At 41.0% G+C, this 16,363-nt stretch overlaps 1 protein-coding gene across 1 annotated transcript in view; it reads right to left on the bottom strand.

The window, feature by feature from the left end:
- Positions 1-73: 73 nt before the first annotated feature.
- The window catches only part of PPP3R1 (protein phosphatase 3 regulatory subunit B, alpha), a 32,048-nt gene continuing 15,758 nt past the window's right edge, over positions 74-16,363 (bottom strand). The window contains exons 2-6 of the mRNA XM_072330917.1: positions 10,847-10,886; positions 5,656-5,832; positions 4,428-4,487; positions 3,339-3,523; positions 74-2,307 (exon numbers count right to left, since the gene is read on the bottom strand). Coding sequence (XP_072187018.1) covers positions 2,260-2,307; positions 3,339-3,523; positions 4,428-4,487; positions 5,656-5,832; positions 10,847-10,886 — 510 coding nt within the window. The 3' untranslated portion in view covers positions 74-2,259. The remainder of the gene's footprint in view (positions 2,308-3,338; positions 3,524-4,427; positions 4,488-5,655; positions 5,833-10,846; positions 10,887-16,363) is intronic.

Here is a 16,363-nt window from a genome sequence, read left to right on the forward strand (position 1 = left end):
GGAGGAGTTCCTGCGCCAGCACAGGTCTCCGATTTGCCTTGAGCGCGTCCCTTAAGTAGTGCAGCACCCAAAGCAAGGTTCAAATCTTTTATTTTGTATTCGTAGAGTATGAAGGTTCTTATAGTTCCCACAACATATGATGGAGCATGCAGAGGAAAAACTAAACATTCAACAGAAATCCTTTTTTTTTTTTCCCCACACGAACTAAAAAAAACAAAAAGAAAACCTCATCCCTCCCCTTCCCATCCACCCCTTATTGCCCCCCCTCCCCGCTCCCCCCCACCGAAGGAAATAACGGTAGCACTAAATAACTTCTCTAACAACAGCCAAGATATGCACAAGCCGGTAAGAGAAATCAAAAGCATTTGCTAAAATGTTTGTAACAAATACTTATGTACAAAAAAAATAATTCACAAAAGACCAGTTCCCCCTCGAAGCAGAGCACATGGCAGTTGACACTGGAACAGATACAACCACTGGCTGGGATTATATAAGCCACGTACTGATCCAGAGGAAGAAAGTTACACGGTAGTGGAGATTTTTGTTTTGAACATTAACATTGACCAAAGTTTGGCAACATGATTCGTTTAAATTACGCAAATTATGTAAACAAGAGGAACGTTTCCAATCGATCTACATGCAAAACTTCATGTCATGCAAGGACACCAAGCACCTGGATTTCTCTCACAGACAGAGCCCATGGATGTGCAGCACTCAGTTGAAGGAACAGCTATGGCAGACAGGTGCTCGATAGAAGTAGATTCAGACAACCTGCGCTTTCCAATGCTGATTATAAAACAATTCTTTTCAATAGAAAAACGACCATACAGGAAAGATGTACTGTCCTAAAAAATCTAGCAAATGGTTTTTTGTTTTTCTTCCAGCCAATAAGTACCATTGCAGAAAAGGGAAGGGATGATAGAAAGTTTGTAAAACGTGGCTCGCTACTTTTATATCACACAAATATATCAAGTTCCCATCCGGTACAAATCATGATATGGACAAATCTAGAAAAGAAAACATTCTCCAGGCAAAGGACTGGAGAACCGCAAGAGGTATCAATTTAGATAGTGTGAAGTTTTCCTCCTCTGTGGCGTAGGTTAACAAGATTTTCCCCCGTATGAATCCTATATACATACATATATATATATATATATAAAATATTACCAGTTATTTATGCTACCTGTAATATTCTTTAAATGCAGAGGGGGAAACTATCACAGCTGAAACAAGAGAATTTAAATGGCGAGAATGCTTTATAATCTACGTACTGTATAAAATAAGTAGATGGGGATCCTGCGGCTACACAGATCCTAATTTCATTAAGGTGAGCACGAGAGAAGGTCGTGAATGTGTCTAACACCTGGAGCAGCCGTATCTAAAATGAATCCAAAACAGCAGATGAGCATTAACTTTGGGACAGCTGTGACCACCCCTAGTTGCTAGGTGACAAAAATCTAGTGGCCATCGAAGCATTCTGCAGTTACTATGTGCACACGAGGGCTGGTTCTTGGCAGTAGCATTAAACTATACGAAATAGAACTGTACTAAGTTATTTAGCAAAGAGACACAGTCCCTGGTAATATATTAGCAGGTATAAATAAACTTAGTCTCCTGTGTTACAAAACATGTCATTAAGGTAAATTAATAAGAAGCGATGCTTTGTCAGCCAGTCAATATATAGAAACATCTCAACAGTCACAGGAAAAGGAGAAGAGTTGACCTAACACCCAGTTACAATTTTACATTCTTCTACTATATATATAAAACTGTGTGAAATAAAAGTAAGGATGTATACCCATATATTGAACTGTTAATATTCTGCTTGGCACTTTGTACTCTAGTTTTCGTTTCTGAATCAAGTATATTAAATTAAAGCCCACCTAGCTACTACATATAGAAAGCTACATATATATCTATATATAAATACACACACACATATATATATATAGATAGATATTTCCTTGTTATAAAAGATGAAGAAAAATAAATTAAAAAGCCAACCCCTTCCCTTTCTCCACCACACTGATATGCTCTTTCCATCTTTGCTGTCCTTCAGACTTTAAAGTGCTACACTGAGTTATTGAGAGAATCAAAGTTCAATAACACTTAGTTGGCTTCATGAGGCTCATGTTGGAAAATGTGGCTTCACAGAGAAAAATACTTCCATTTAAATACACAGAGAGCATTGCTGGACGTCTTGAGCAGATCTTCAGAGATGGAGAAGAAAGCAAAAGTGTTGGGTGGTGCCCTACAGAGTCACACATCTACCACCATCTTTTTGTGGATATCTAGGCCTCCTACAACCTGGGAGAAAAACAAGCACTTGTAAGCAAGTCAGAAGGGAAAGTTAGCGAGACAGAAAGTGCGTGCTGCATTCAGAAGACATATCTGTGCCTCTTACAGTCGCTATACTTCTGCAACCTCTCTCCAATCTAATTCACGTTCCCCAAGTGCAGTGTGTTTGTGTTACCCAAAGTCATTACACGGGCACCAATCACACCATCAATCACACCATCGGGGCCCGGCAGAACAGTGTAGGTTACACCTCTTTGGCTTCCCTCCTCCTCATCTTCTGGTCTGACTCATTGTTGTGTTTCCACATGTTGGCTGAAATGCCGTCTTCTAAAACACCATTTAAAGCTGTGCATCTTTGTAAGGGGAAGTTAGGAGCCGTAGCAAAGCAGCATTCACCAAATCTCAGGATGTGCCTTTCAACTGCTTGTCCTTCAAAGAGCAGCGCTCTGGGGTTACTCTCCCCATAAGTGACTCAAATCCCACTATCCTGGCCTTTGTACAATCCCTGTCTTCTGCAGAGGGTGATAATCTCCCCAGGCTCTCTTCCTGCAGAAAGATAAACCTTTCTAAGGAGTGATTTGGAGCAGACACCTACTTTAGAGACAGGGAGATTAACCTGAAGTTAACCCCTGCGGAACAAAGCTCCAGCTACCACTTCTGAGAAGTGTGTTTTAAAGAGAGACCTGCCATAAAACTCTGTTCTTACAGTTTCCAGGTAATCTGAAGCATTTGTTCACTCAGCAGACTGAGTATGCTTGCCCACTGTTCTTATTTTTCACTGAGTCTATTCTGTAAAGCAGCTAGAGACTGTGAGAACAACACCCTTTTATCACTGAAAACAGAGAAATCCAACCTCCTGTGAAAAGCCAGTACATTGCAAGTTATTTTAAAGCTGCTTTTTTCTTAACCAGCATGAAGACTGGAATCCAACATTCATCCTCATACCAAGCTAGCACGTATCTCTGTATTCAAAAGCGTTAAGGTCTGGTCCTGTGTTCAGTCCATCATACTGAACTGAGTTTTCCTGAGAGGTTACTTACAGCACAGAATTCTTCAAAGGATATTCTTCCATCACCATCCTTATCTGCATTAATTATGGTTTTATCTACAATTTGCTGTAACTGAGTGTCTTTGAGATTGTTCCCCACCATCATCTTCAGCACCTGGAAGAGCTCCCCATTGGAGATATAACCATCCTTGTCCATATCGTAGATGCGAAAAGCAACTGCGGAAGTAAATCAGACAAGAAAAAGACTCTCAGCAACCCATGAGGTCGGAGGAGAGCAATAAACATTCATGTGTTTTGCAGTAGCAGAACAAAAGGCTGCATCATCACCGAGAAAAAAATACTTTTGTTTTAACCGAGTGTGAGCTTTTCAGTTTCATATTGAGAAACACAGAACGCCAAAAACAATGCAGTGAATAGGATGACTGGAGGGTTTGGAAGGGAGTAGTGCAGAAGTGTTGGTGAAGACTGTTTTAGTAGTTGGACTCTATCAACACTAAACTGGAAAATCTTCACTGCTCCAATTAACATACCCAGTCATGTACCCCATTTGCAAGGGAGGCCAAACTTAAAACTGATGAATCAAAACCTCACCTGGTTCTTTTGCTGCCAACTATTTCATGTAAGATTGCATTTGTTTTCAGCATTTCAATATAGCAAATTTATTTCCTAAACTCATATTGTGTCTATTTCTGCAGGCTGCATCCATGAGTTGAACCCATTCCCTCCTCACACCAAAGGTTGGGTCACGACTTCCTGAGATGCAGCTCTCAAACGAGATGAACTTAGTGCTGTTCTACCAAACTACCAGAAACCCTTTGTACTTTTAAGCTCCCCTAAAATACAGCACACTGCTAACAGGTTTGTGAGTCCTTAAATGGTTTTGTCACTTCTTTTTTTTTTTATATGGGAAACTCAACCTCCTGAGCCCTCCCTGTGGAATAGAGCACTGCCAAATGCTTCACACTAATGAAGTAGTGACCAAGAACTCCGCAACCACCGCAGTGGTTTACCACTTTGAAGAAGGATCCAGCCTTCCTGTTTTCTCAGTGTTACCAAACAAGAGGATATTTTGGAGGAGTCAAGTTTTGTTTAGGAAAAAAAAAGAAGTCAAAATACTTACACCTCAATTTCTGTTCCTTATCTCCTTTGACGCTGAACTGGGACACTCCTTCTATGAATTCTAAAATACAGTGCAGAAAATCATGTCTAAAAAGCAGTGTATTTTTAAATAAACCACAGAAAACTTCGTTACACAGAACTGATATTGACAACTTCCTGCTCCCACCCAAGAGAAGCAGCTCTTGATAGTTCTGTTAATCACAGCTCGCCATCACACACAGCATAGCATGATCTTTCCTTACTGCCTCCCTTTCACAAGGTGATTTTGGTCAGTAACACACAGCACTTGGGAATGGATACAAAGGAAAATGCCACAAGAAGTCGTTGTTTCAGTTACACTATAATTCTCCCTACAGAAGTCTGAGTGGGTTTGTAAAGTCCAGCTCTTTGGCTTTAGCAGCTTTTTCCACATTCATTAACATTTTAGAAGTCAGCTCTGTTAATAAAAAGGAGATTTATTAACATTCTCCAAATGAAAGCAAAAAGAACATATGAACAATCTTTTCTAGTGATGAACTGTAAGAGAGATCCGTAATAGCTCGAACGGATGTTAGATGTTGCCACTTCTGAGAGTCAAAGACTGTTTGCAAAGTAGAAATGAGGACTTCTGACCCGCTAATCTATTTAAAGAAATACTTAAGAAACATTCTTTGACTTAAAGTGAAAACATTTGTTTTTCACAGGCAGCGTCCATCTGAAACCATTGAAAAGACAACTCCCATGAAGGAGATGTCAACAGAAAAACGTGGACCTCTCGCAATTCAGAGAACTGCTCTCAAAATACTTGAGAAGATCTCAGAGCAGGCTGACAACAAGTACACCATGCGCACAGACACATGGACACACCACTTACCATCTAGCCCACTTTTTCCTTGTTTCCTCAACCCAAGAATACACTCCAGCTAGCATCACAACTGCAAGTCTGAATGAGTGCACTCAAGAGACGCTGAATGGGTACTCATTAAGCAGTACAACCTGGAAAGCACTGTTACTAGAGACACTGTTCTGTTCAGCATTTTGAGCTAGGGCTGCCCTGATGTGCTATAGAACCTTGCTGAGTAGCATAGTTGTACTCACAGTCAAGGTATTAATTCCTACTGGAATTATTTTATTATTCTAATTAATAAGTTGTTTTCACCCACCCTTTTTCAACTGAATGTGCATCTAGTTCCAAGGTTCCAGCCATTCTGATAAAATGCCGCTGCTTTTCACAACGCATTGCATCTTACCTTTGAAGTCCACTTCTCCATTGCCATCTGTGTCAAATATATCTATTACTCGCTGAACCAACGGGTTCTGTTGCAGTTCAGGTAAAGACATGAACTCTTCCACACTCAAAGAACCAGAGTTGTCCAAATCAAGCTTCTTAAATCTCTTTCCTAGCCGTTTAATCTCATCAGCATCAACTGAAAGGAAAAAAAACAAAACACCTATTCTCAGTAAGGCTTCCCAGTAACTCCTCTGGCAGTTAAACTGCTCTCCGACCAGTATCCCTCTTATAGCATTACAACTACTTATTGTTTTCATGGAGGGTTATGAAGATAATGTCAATCTCTGAAGACAAATACAACTGTCTCATTTTAATCAAACCTTACCTTTTTTCCTCCCTGCCGCGGCCATAGCACAGTCAGTCAGCCCTGTGACTCACTGAATGCCACGTGCTGACAGAGCATTCTGAAGGATTGCAGGTACTTAATCTCATTCTAAGGCAGGCAGCTCTTATGAGTGCCAGGTATTTAGAAATTGAAAACAAAAAAAAACAGAGCCCAAATTTTCTTAGGAGCAGCATTGTGTTTCCATTGGACTGACATATCAATATTAAAGAGCAAACAGAAGGTATTACCTATGATGCCTATAACGCACCGACCCTCTCTTAGCAGACCAGTGAAATCTCACTTCCGATCATTATGGGAAAGGACAGCGCTGACTAAAACTGGAAGACTTGCTTCTTAAGCAACCTCAAATGCTTCACACTTCTGTAATTTCACAAAATCCCAATGGAGAAAATCAAAACACTCCACAGTCCTCACAAGTATATAAGCAAAGACTGAAAATGAAACCTGCAGTGAGTCCTGAGTGTGCTCTAAGTTGAGCTCACAACCACACATACAAGCCAGCTCCACACTGCTACAGCTAAGAAGGAAAGATATCGGGTACCTTTTTAAACAGCTGGAATTAAAAAGCACACACTCATATTCCAGTGACATTTTGGTTTCGTAAAACGGCTTTCAATATAAAATCATTCAGCAATAAATTAAACAAAGGGATACATTCATTCACAGTACGACTTCTTTCAAACGTGAAGAGTTTTTGCCCATCCTTTCTCCCTTCAGTTCAGTCACCAGTTATGACAGTTCTCTCCTGCTGGGCTACTTAAGGATTTTGTTTCCTTGGCTTTTAAGAGAAAACCCCAATGTTTATGTATAAGAGCAAATTCCAATACTGTCCCCTAATTTTTTGTTCAGATTTCCTCTATAAACACACACAACAATCATCACCTGCCTGTTTTCCTTCTTACCAGACTGCTTTTCCTTCACCATTCAGCAGAAGGCTGACTTCCTATAACTTCAGACAGCCATCACCAAGAACTGACAGAAGTTATCAGAGGCTGAAGAATCAATCAGTAAGTAAGCAAACATTTCTTTCCTTCTCTAACATCTCCTTCCAGGCAACCTAATGCTCACACAAACATCCTGCAGCTGCAAGGCTCAGGATAATGCAGGTACAGCAAAGGTATTTGAACTAGAAGGACTGATGGTGGCAGCAGTAGGCAGCATTTTACAACACTCAAGCTCAGGATACAGAAGAAAACACTGGGCAATCCAAGGAGGTCCAAGTCCACAGTAGTGTAAACAGGGTGATACCATAACCCGAGCAAAATAAGGAGGATCAAGCTCTGTTTACATCACTTGAAGCAGAGCTTGCCTGTGACTCATTGCAGTGGTCTGAGCTCCCTTGAGCTCTGGCTGCAGCCAGCACTCCTCTAACCTCATGCTCAAGTTTGCCTTTTTTGTGCTCTGCTCCCCAGCTGATGTAAGGCTCTGCATTTACTTTCAAGCAGCCAAGCATCCCATCAGCTTATCACTTACGCCTTACAGAAGGACTAACTGGCAGAAATAATACCTGCTAAGTGATTTTCTTGAAAGGCTTTGCTGGCAGTTTGCTAAAAACATCAAATCATTCTGTTTTAAAGCGCAACATTGCTTTTGTCTGTCTCATAATCCATTTTGAATTCCTTTCACCTTGCAAATAATTTACAGTATTTTCAAACGACTCCTATATCTTAGCATTAAGATTCCAGAGCCAACCAGACCTGCTTCTTATCCTGAATCCAGAAACGTGATGAACAACTTGAGGTGCAACAACTACACGCTTCCACAGAACAGCACACAGTTACTGTGCAGCTCCGTTTCAGTAGAGCAGCTGTACATCTAGCTGGTCACTCACTGATACCTTCATACATACCACTGAATGTAACGCTTCAAAACCATGACATTCCCCAACACAGAACAGTGGGAAGGATGATTCACATGTGTTCACGTGTGTTTGTTTTCCAAAGTCTGTTTCAAGTTGTTATTCACACTGCTGATGCTCAGAGGCAGTATTATAAAGAGCACTCAGCTGGCAACTCCTAAAGCTTCACTAAAAGCAAGTCTGAGGTGCAACGTACTCTGCTTACAGAACAAAAGTTGTTTTACAGTGAAAAGTGCACATGCACGGTTCGTTTGCTAGCAAGACGAAAGCTGCAAGTAAAAAAAACACCTTAGGAATACAGATCTCTAATTGCTTTCATATTCAGACGTGCCATCCCTCCACTGTTGCTGAGTACACAATACTTACAGAGGCACCTGCACAGTGTGCTGACCTCAGAAAAACTGCACTTCCCGGCACTGAGGACTTCTGAAGTCTGTTTATCTAAATGTCCTAAGATGTATTTCAAAGATTGGCTTTTCAGACCTTATTCAAGTACTGGCTCAAAGCTGTAGCTAACTAAAAACAGATCAGTAAATGTGGTTGCCACAAGCCTAACCTATGCTTAAAAAACAACTGTATAAGCAAGGATATTAAGGCATCAGAAAAAAAGCAACTTCTGGTAAAGAAAACATGCTCTGAAATGTTACATTTCCAGCCAGAACACCCGTTTTCCATAAGAATGAACTGCAGAGGTCTCAAAATAAAACAGAGGCAAGTTTTAGCTGAAGGTCTCTCTGCAGCCGGCTCTGCTGCATGAATATAATGTTTCAGAGTAGCACCCAAGAGTCCATGTCAGTCTTGGGGATCACATTTCAAAAAGATGACGCCCTTGAGGACACATTCAGCCACTTGTCTTGTATACGCTTACACACAGCTGGTCTAATCCTTTTCATGACTTCAGATGTGTCAATTACAATTTCCTAACTTAGAAAAGATATGAGTCTCCGTAGCCTAGAACCAAGATATAGGTATAAAGCACGGTCTTCTTTGCAGCTTTTTTTGCTACGGTTTATTTTTCTTCTGAAGAAAAAATGGTATATATTTGAGGGAACCTGATAATGCTTATTCACACACTGGAAATGAAAGGCAGAGATAAAGAAACGCTGCTGGCTTGTTAATGGTGTGCTTCCCATACGGAACGCCCTGAATTTGCATTCTATAATGCCAGATTGCAAAACAGAAAAACTGCAGTCAGTGCAGCGCTGGGGAGGGCTACGACCACACACCATCGGTGCAGACAGCAGAGACTTGTTACTGCTATCACCAGTTTCCTAACAATCAAGTCTAACCATTCAATATCCTTATCAAATGATCTCTAAAAAACACCTTCTGGTCTCCCCTGAAAAGCTTTCGTCTTGTCAGCTGACAGCTGCTTGGAAGCAGCACGTACACACAGCATCTGAAGAACGAGGTGAATGCCTTCCTTGCAGAGTCATTCACAGATGTGCTGCAGGAGCATCCCTGTGCCACCCCAAAACCCTGGCATCCCCCTCGTTATTCTGGCATGCAGTGCAACTATCCCAGTGACCGGTTACAATCAAGAAAAGGGGCATCTATGGTAACTACATCTTCCCTATAATTTTTCTTCTCTGCAATAAAAAGGGGCAAACAAGCTCAGTAATGAACCAAACAAGCTCAGTAACAAACCTTCAGGTTCACAGCTGCTGCAAATAAGAACAGCTTGTCCTAGAATCAGAAGTTTAAAATATCAACCTGCTGCTTACAACTCAGGCAGAGATACAGCGAGTGAATAAAACTATCTTCAGAAACCAACTCAACCCTAAGGAAAGTCTGACCAGGGGAGCAGTAGCATAAGAACATATATGTATGATTTAGAAAAAGGCTGCTAATGTCTTCAGTGACTGTGAAAATCTATCCACATACCTGAATTTAACAACACATATTGAGAGTATAAGGCAGCAAGGCAATGCTTTACTGAAGGGTGTAAGATGCTTCTCACATGTAGGTCTTTGCTAGCTGATGACTACTTGATGTAGCATAGAGAACTTGCCAATTTCTAGCAAAAGCCTGAATTCTCTTAAAAACATTTAGAAATGAAGATCCCTCTTCATTTACTTCCGTGTTACTGTTGGACTGCTGATGAACGCTGCAGATCAGGTATGACCAGCACTGTGAAAGCAGTCAAGAAGGTAATCTCTATTTTGAAGGATTTATTATCCTGTTCAAAAGCAAGCACATAGGAGATAAAGAATGGTAACTTTAGTTAGCAGTCTATGCACACACGCACAGCTCTGTGCATGATTTAGTGCTGAAGAAAATGCCCAAGGAAAAAAATAAAACAGTTACAAAGAAGCACATCCGGCATCATACCACAGGGACACTTCATAGGACAATGCTTTCTTGGGTTGGTTTTAAGCAAGAAATAGGTCAGTATTTTCATAGCATAGCCTAAATGCATGAGACAGAACAATTTTAAACTCACGTGGCCAAAAGCAAGTAACACCAACTTAGTGGCTTCTCACCTATGCCTGCTGCAAGCACACACAGGAACGAGATGGGGAAAAATTCTCTTTCAGCCTCGACTTCTCTTTTCTCCCAGGGTGCAAAGACAGCTTGGGCAATATACTTAGCTCCTGAGATAGCACATCCTGCACCACAAACTGTTCCACATCCCTGAGGAACTGGCATTAGGACTGCGAGAAAAGCCTGACTGCTTGTACTAAGTTGTAACACTTCACTGCACAGACACCGAAAGATGAAGCAGACTTCTGATAGCTTTAATGGAAAAACTGAAGAATAAAAATGAGTCCAGCAGAAAAAAAGCCTACGTTTTTTCAAGGGCAATCTTCCAGGTTTTTCTGAGTTATTACATAAACTGAGTAACTTTTCAAGCAGCAAATTCAGTAAATTCCTATGTGGAAAGTTGTATGCTATCTCCAAATAAGCTTAACCTCTATCAACACAACAGTCATTAAAAAAACTTACAGTGCGAGCACATTTCCAAAGGGTAGCTTGCCTCATTTCCCTGTAACACAAAGAAGAACAAAGACAATTATTCCCAGGTTAACTCAGAGCAATTATTTTAAGTTCCAGCATTGTTAAGATCTCAAACAATAGCTTTTATCCATTAATTTAAGCCAGTATTTTTTTAAACCCAACAATCTACAACAGTATTTTCCTTGGAAAGTTCTGTTACCAAAGCACACAAAGTAATATAAAACCACTGAGAGGTCTCCTCTGATGAGGATTCCCATGGAAATATCAGGCGGCCACATGATATGGATTAGTAATGTCAATCCGGTATTGCAAAAACAGAAGTCACCGATTATTTGTAAATTATACAGATGCTTCTTTTCAAGGTAAGACAGGATTTAAGTTCCTTCCAAGGCTTCACATGCACACAGGCTGCTTTATCATTTTGTTTTAAAAGAACAGACATATCCTTAAGATTCACCATACGAAACTTTATTTAACTAGCAAAGGAAATCCCAGCACGTTCTCCCCTTCCCCAAAGGTTTCACACAGGAAGAATGACGGGAAAGAGTGGCTGACAGGTCCACAAATTCAAGCACCACAGTTCAAAGTGCTATCTTAACATGCTCCTGCACTGTAGCTGAACGAGAAGCTAAATCCACGTTGCAATACAGTAATCACAGCAAGGGAAACAACTGCTATGGGGGTGCAGTCTCTTTGAACTTACACAAATCATACTGACACATGCTGAACTTAAGAAAGATCTGCAACTGCTATAACATGGACTTTGAAGTCTAGAAACGAAAGCCGGTATTATTCCTCAAATGCCCTGCTTTGAGCCAGAGAGCAATATGCACACACTTGATATTTATTTAGATTCAGTTAGCAAAGAAGTGACCAGATAACTGAAGACGTTCACAACCAAACCTCCTCAAAAGGTATGTCTGAGTGTTTTATAGAAGAAAAAAACCCATAGTTGAATCTGCGACACATTCTGTTCATAAGAGGTCCTCTCATGGTGTGGAGCATAAGGGATTCCACAGCTGAGCACTGGCACAGAATAAGTCCTCAGAATTATGCAAATTGCACAGGAACAGAGATCACTTGACAGAAGAAAAAAGGAGGACATTTAGCCTGGAAGCATGCGACTGCGTTTCCTAATAAGGACAGAAAGGGGCAGAACAAACATCTCATGAATTTAAGTGCTCTGAGAAGTGTTGGGGTGTGTGTGTGTGTTCTTTGCTTTTTTTCTTGACATCCAGAAGATACATACCTTCACCATTCGTAACCCTCCCACCCTCCAATAATCCACAAGATCTCTTTACAAAAGTTACCACTCTTGCTTTATGAGAAGAGCAACAAAAAGAACTCTAACTTCTTCCCCAGACTCTTCTTACAGAGATTCAAATTAGCAGAAAAGAAACAGACAGGGACAATCACCCCAAAGCCTAAAAACCATGACAGACATATTCAACAGAAGAAACCTTCTTCACTGCAGCTGGGAATGGAGAACAATGTCAAGTGGAAAATCTTGGATGGAACCCAATCTAAGTCTCAGAAAAACCAGTGAAGACTAAAAAAAAAGCAGCAGAAGCTCAATGTGTGTATATGGTATAAGGTATGGGATGTAAAACGTGGGGAGAGCAGAATTCTGAAACAGGAGGAAACAGGAACCAGGGGATCCAGCTAGGCTGCTCTCAAGACATGAGGCCATGAAGAGGCAAGAAAAACACCAGACTGGAAAGCTGCAAATTAAAGGAGAAAGTTGAATTAAAACCAGTGTGCTTATACACATACAAACATACAACAAAACCGTATTAAGTATTAACAAGACCATTCTCGGCACTTATATACTTGGTGAGACACTGTGACAACATCAGTAACACAGGCCACTGAATTCAAACTAGTTAAAGCAGGGTAAAATGCTTCTAAAATCGAGAAGGAAACAGGAATATTTTTCTTCAGTTCATCAACTAAACGTTCATGTTTATGAACGTTCTTACTAGGCATCTAGATGCATGTACCAAACCATAGCCAAGTTATCTACATGAAGTTGTCCACAAAAATATTTGGAGAGTAGAAGAAAACGTGAGTAAATTTCATCTGAGTTTTTCTGTGAAATGTTAATGCTAACAAGGAATGTTCAGAATACTTACCTGTCCAGGAATGGGACAGCATTCCCTGCAAAAAAAAAATAGGAAATGTCTATTAAGTGACAGTGCAACAGTTACCGTCTAATCAGTATTTATTAAGTTATATCTAAATGGGGTATTTAAAGAAGCAGTTACCTGTTCTGGATGGGCTGAGTGTTCGTTTCCCCAGAAGTAAGTTTCTAAAGCATTTTCTTCATCTTTCATTTTTCTTTTTGGGAAGAGGAAAGGTGTGAGCAACTCGTGCCCTACTCGTGCCAAGGTTTAGATTCCTGTTGGCACACCTATGACCTGGGTAAGCACAAATGTGTTCCTACATCTTAGAGACCTGTTCCTCAGAGATGGAAGTTTAAGGATTTGGTCTTGGGAGCTGGCATTTTTCAGGAAGTATCAAATAAGGTTTTTTTAGAAAAGAATGGGTGCATACTGTCACCAGTACAGTTTTAGTGCAAGAAGATTTAATGGAAGGTAGTACTGGAAACAATGGTATCACTCTGATTGCATGTATTAACACAACAGTTATCACCAAAGGATTCTAACAATAAACCTCGTTCAAAGGAATAGCATATTGTTTATTTTATAAAGTTCTCAAATAATGGTACTCAGTTATAAAGAGAAAAGTTACTACAAAATCTCCAAAAAACAGCTATTTGAAGGGAGCGTATAAACAGGAGGGGGAACAGCTGTTTACAAGGGTAGACAGCAATAGCACAAGGGGGAATGGTTTTAAACTGAGACATGGGAGGTTTAGCTTAGATACACTAGGAGCAAGTTTTTTACACAGAGGGTGGTGATGCACTGGAACAGGTTGTCCAAGGAGGCTGTGGATGCCCCATCCCTGCAGGCATTCAAGGATGTGGCTCTGGGCAGCCTGGTCTGGTGGTTGGCGACCCTGCACATAGCAGGGGATTGAAACTGGATGTTCATTGTGTTCTTTTTCAACCCAGGCCATTCTGTGGTTGCCAACTTTAAAAAAAAACAACATGATAATATGAGCATTTCCTGCCAGATCCACACACCTCACACAAGTGAGTAGCCTACCACATACACCATATTAGCACATTTAGAAATGAGTGACATATAGCTTCTTGAAGAAATGCAGCTTGGATAACATCAGAGCTCCACAACGTATTTATTTGGCACTTACATCTAGTATAAAACATGCTTTCCTCAGCTGCATCTGGATATTACTGTCATGCTGCTGGAGTTCAACTCTTTTCAGTTACGTGCACCCTCAGTAAGTTTGCAGATGACACCAAGCTGGGAAGGACTGTTGATCTTACAGAGGGAAGAAGGGCACTATGGAGGGACCTGCATAGACGGGATCTATGGGCCAAGGTTAACAGCATGAGTTTCAATAGGGCCAAGAGTCGGGTCCTGCATTTTGGTCATAACAACCCCAGGCAACCCTACAGGCTTGGGGAGCTGTGGCTGGAAGGCTGCCTGATGGAAAGGGACCTTGGTGTGCTGATTAACAGTCGGCTGAATATGAGCCAGCAGTGTGCCCAGGTGGCCAAGAGGGCCAATGGCATCCTGACTTGTATCAGGAATGGTGTGGTGAGCAGGACTAGGGAATTCATCCTGCCCCTGTACTCGGCATTGGTGAGGCCTCACCTCGAGTACTGTGTCCAGTTTTGGGCACCTCAGCACAAGAAAGACATGGAGGTACTGGAGCAGGTCCAGAGAAGGACAACAAGGCTTGTGAAGGGCTTGGAGAATCAGCCCTATGAGGAGAGGCTAAGGAAGCTGGGGCTGTTTAGTCTGGGGAAAAGGAAGCTGAGGGGAGACCTTATTGCTCTCTTCCAGTACCTGAAATGTGCTTACAGTGAGAGTGGGGCAGGTCTCTTCTCACTGGTGACAGGTGACAGGATGAGGGGAAATGGCCTCAAGTTGTGCCAAGGTAAGTTTAGGTTGGATGTTAGGAAACACTTCTTTACAGAAAGGGTAGTCAAGTACTGGAATAGGCTCCACAGGGAGGTGGTTGAATCACCATCCCTGGATGTGTTTAAGAGCCATTTGGATGTGGTGCTCAGAGATATGATTTAGCATAGGGTTGTTAGAGTTAGGGTACTATGGTTAGGCTGCGGTTGGACTTGATGATCTTCAAGGTCTTTTCCAACCTGGGTAATTCTATGATTCTATGATTAAAAACAAGCAGCTGGAACACGAGTGGTATTTTGAATAGCCTTATTCTTCTTTAATGGTCCTGAGATTTTCTTCAGTGCTCTAAGATCCCTACAAGTTACTTCCTGGTTAATCAGCAGTAAGATCATGACTTCTAGACTGAAATAAATATCAGTCAAGGAACAGTGCAGAGTCTAGTAACAGAAGGCTAACCAAGTTCTGAATGCTGGAGGAATATCAGTTCACTTGAGATAAATCAAAATATGCCACAAAAGCAGTTTCGTAAGTTTGCAAGTCAAGTAGCTTGCTCCTTTAACAAACGTTGTTTGTAATTATATTCTTCACTGATCTTCCTCCTTCCAGCAGCTGTGCCATTTTACTGGTTAAGGATAACCTACTAATGGCCTTTAGTCTTTTTTTCTTCTGTAGATTACCCATAAAAAAGTGTGTTTTGGTTTCCTTCTTCAACAGTTACTTCAAATACTCTGCAGTCTCTCTGCCTGAGATCAGTGCTGTACATGCTCATCCAAGGCAGGCTGGCTAAGGGCAACTATCTTGACAAGTCTCCTCTTACTGAGAGAGTTCTGGACAGGAAAAAATAAAACAAAAATTGCCCATAAATTAAACAATCTGAACTTCATAGCTGCATCTGTTTATACAAAAAAGAGTGTACACAGTAAGACATCCAACTGCAAACCTGTTCTACATACAGTAAAACAGATCTAGAAGGTATATTTTGCTAATGTATTTTACTTAGCAGCATATCTTTTTATGAGTTGTTAGAGGCTTAAATCTAATAATCAGCCTTCAGGTAGTTTTCTGCTCTTAGATAAGCAGACCTAAATGTGTTTAAATGCCAGCAAGTCACAATGTCAGCTTAGGCCTCATCACAAATTAGTCCTCAAAAGGTTATGCATGAGTGACTACACCTAGAGCAGATGAAAAGTTTGATTGCTTCAAAGCTTTTTATTTATGTCCATGTCCAGACAATGCATTAATTCAGTGCCAAGAGCAGGCTCTTAAAATGAGTTAAGTACATTCAGGAATATTTGTCTGGCATTCGCTTCAACTTCAGCAGCAAGTACAAACAAAATCCCTCATCCTTGCTGTAAATGGCCTTAAGAAGTATGTGCTGCCTTGATAACTAAAGTTGGCTGTTAATCCTATGTACCAAGTCCCCCTCAGAAAGGCAATCTCACCAGTGTTTCTGCATTTGTGTTTGATGCATGGGCCCATCAGGACGCACTGTCCATGT

The sequence above is a fragment of the Excalfactoria chinensis genome, chromosome 3, assembly GCF_039878825.1.
Source record: "Excalfactoria chinensis isolate bCotChi1 chromosome 3, bCotChi1.hap2, whole genome shotgun sequence".
NCBI lineage: Eukaryota > Metazoa > Chordata > Aves > Galliformes > Phasianidae > Excalfactoria > Excalfactoria chinensis.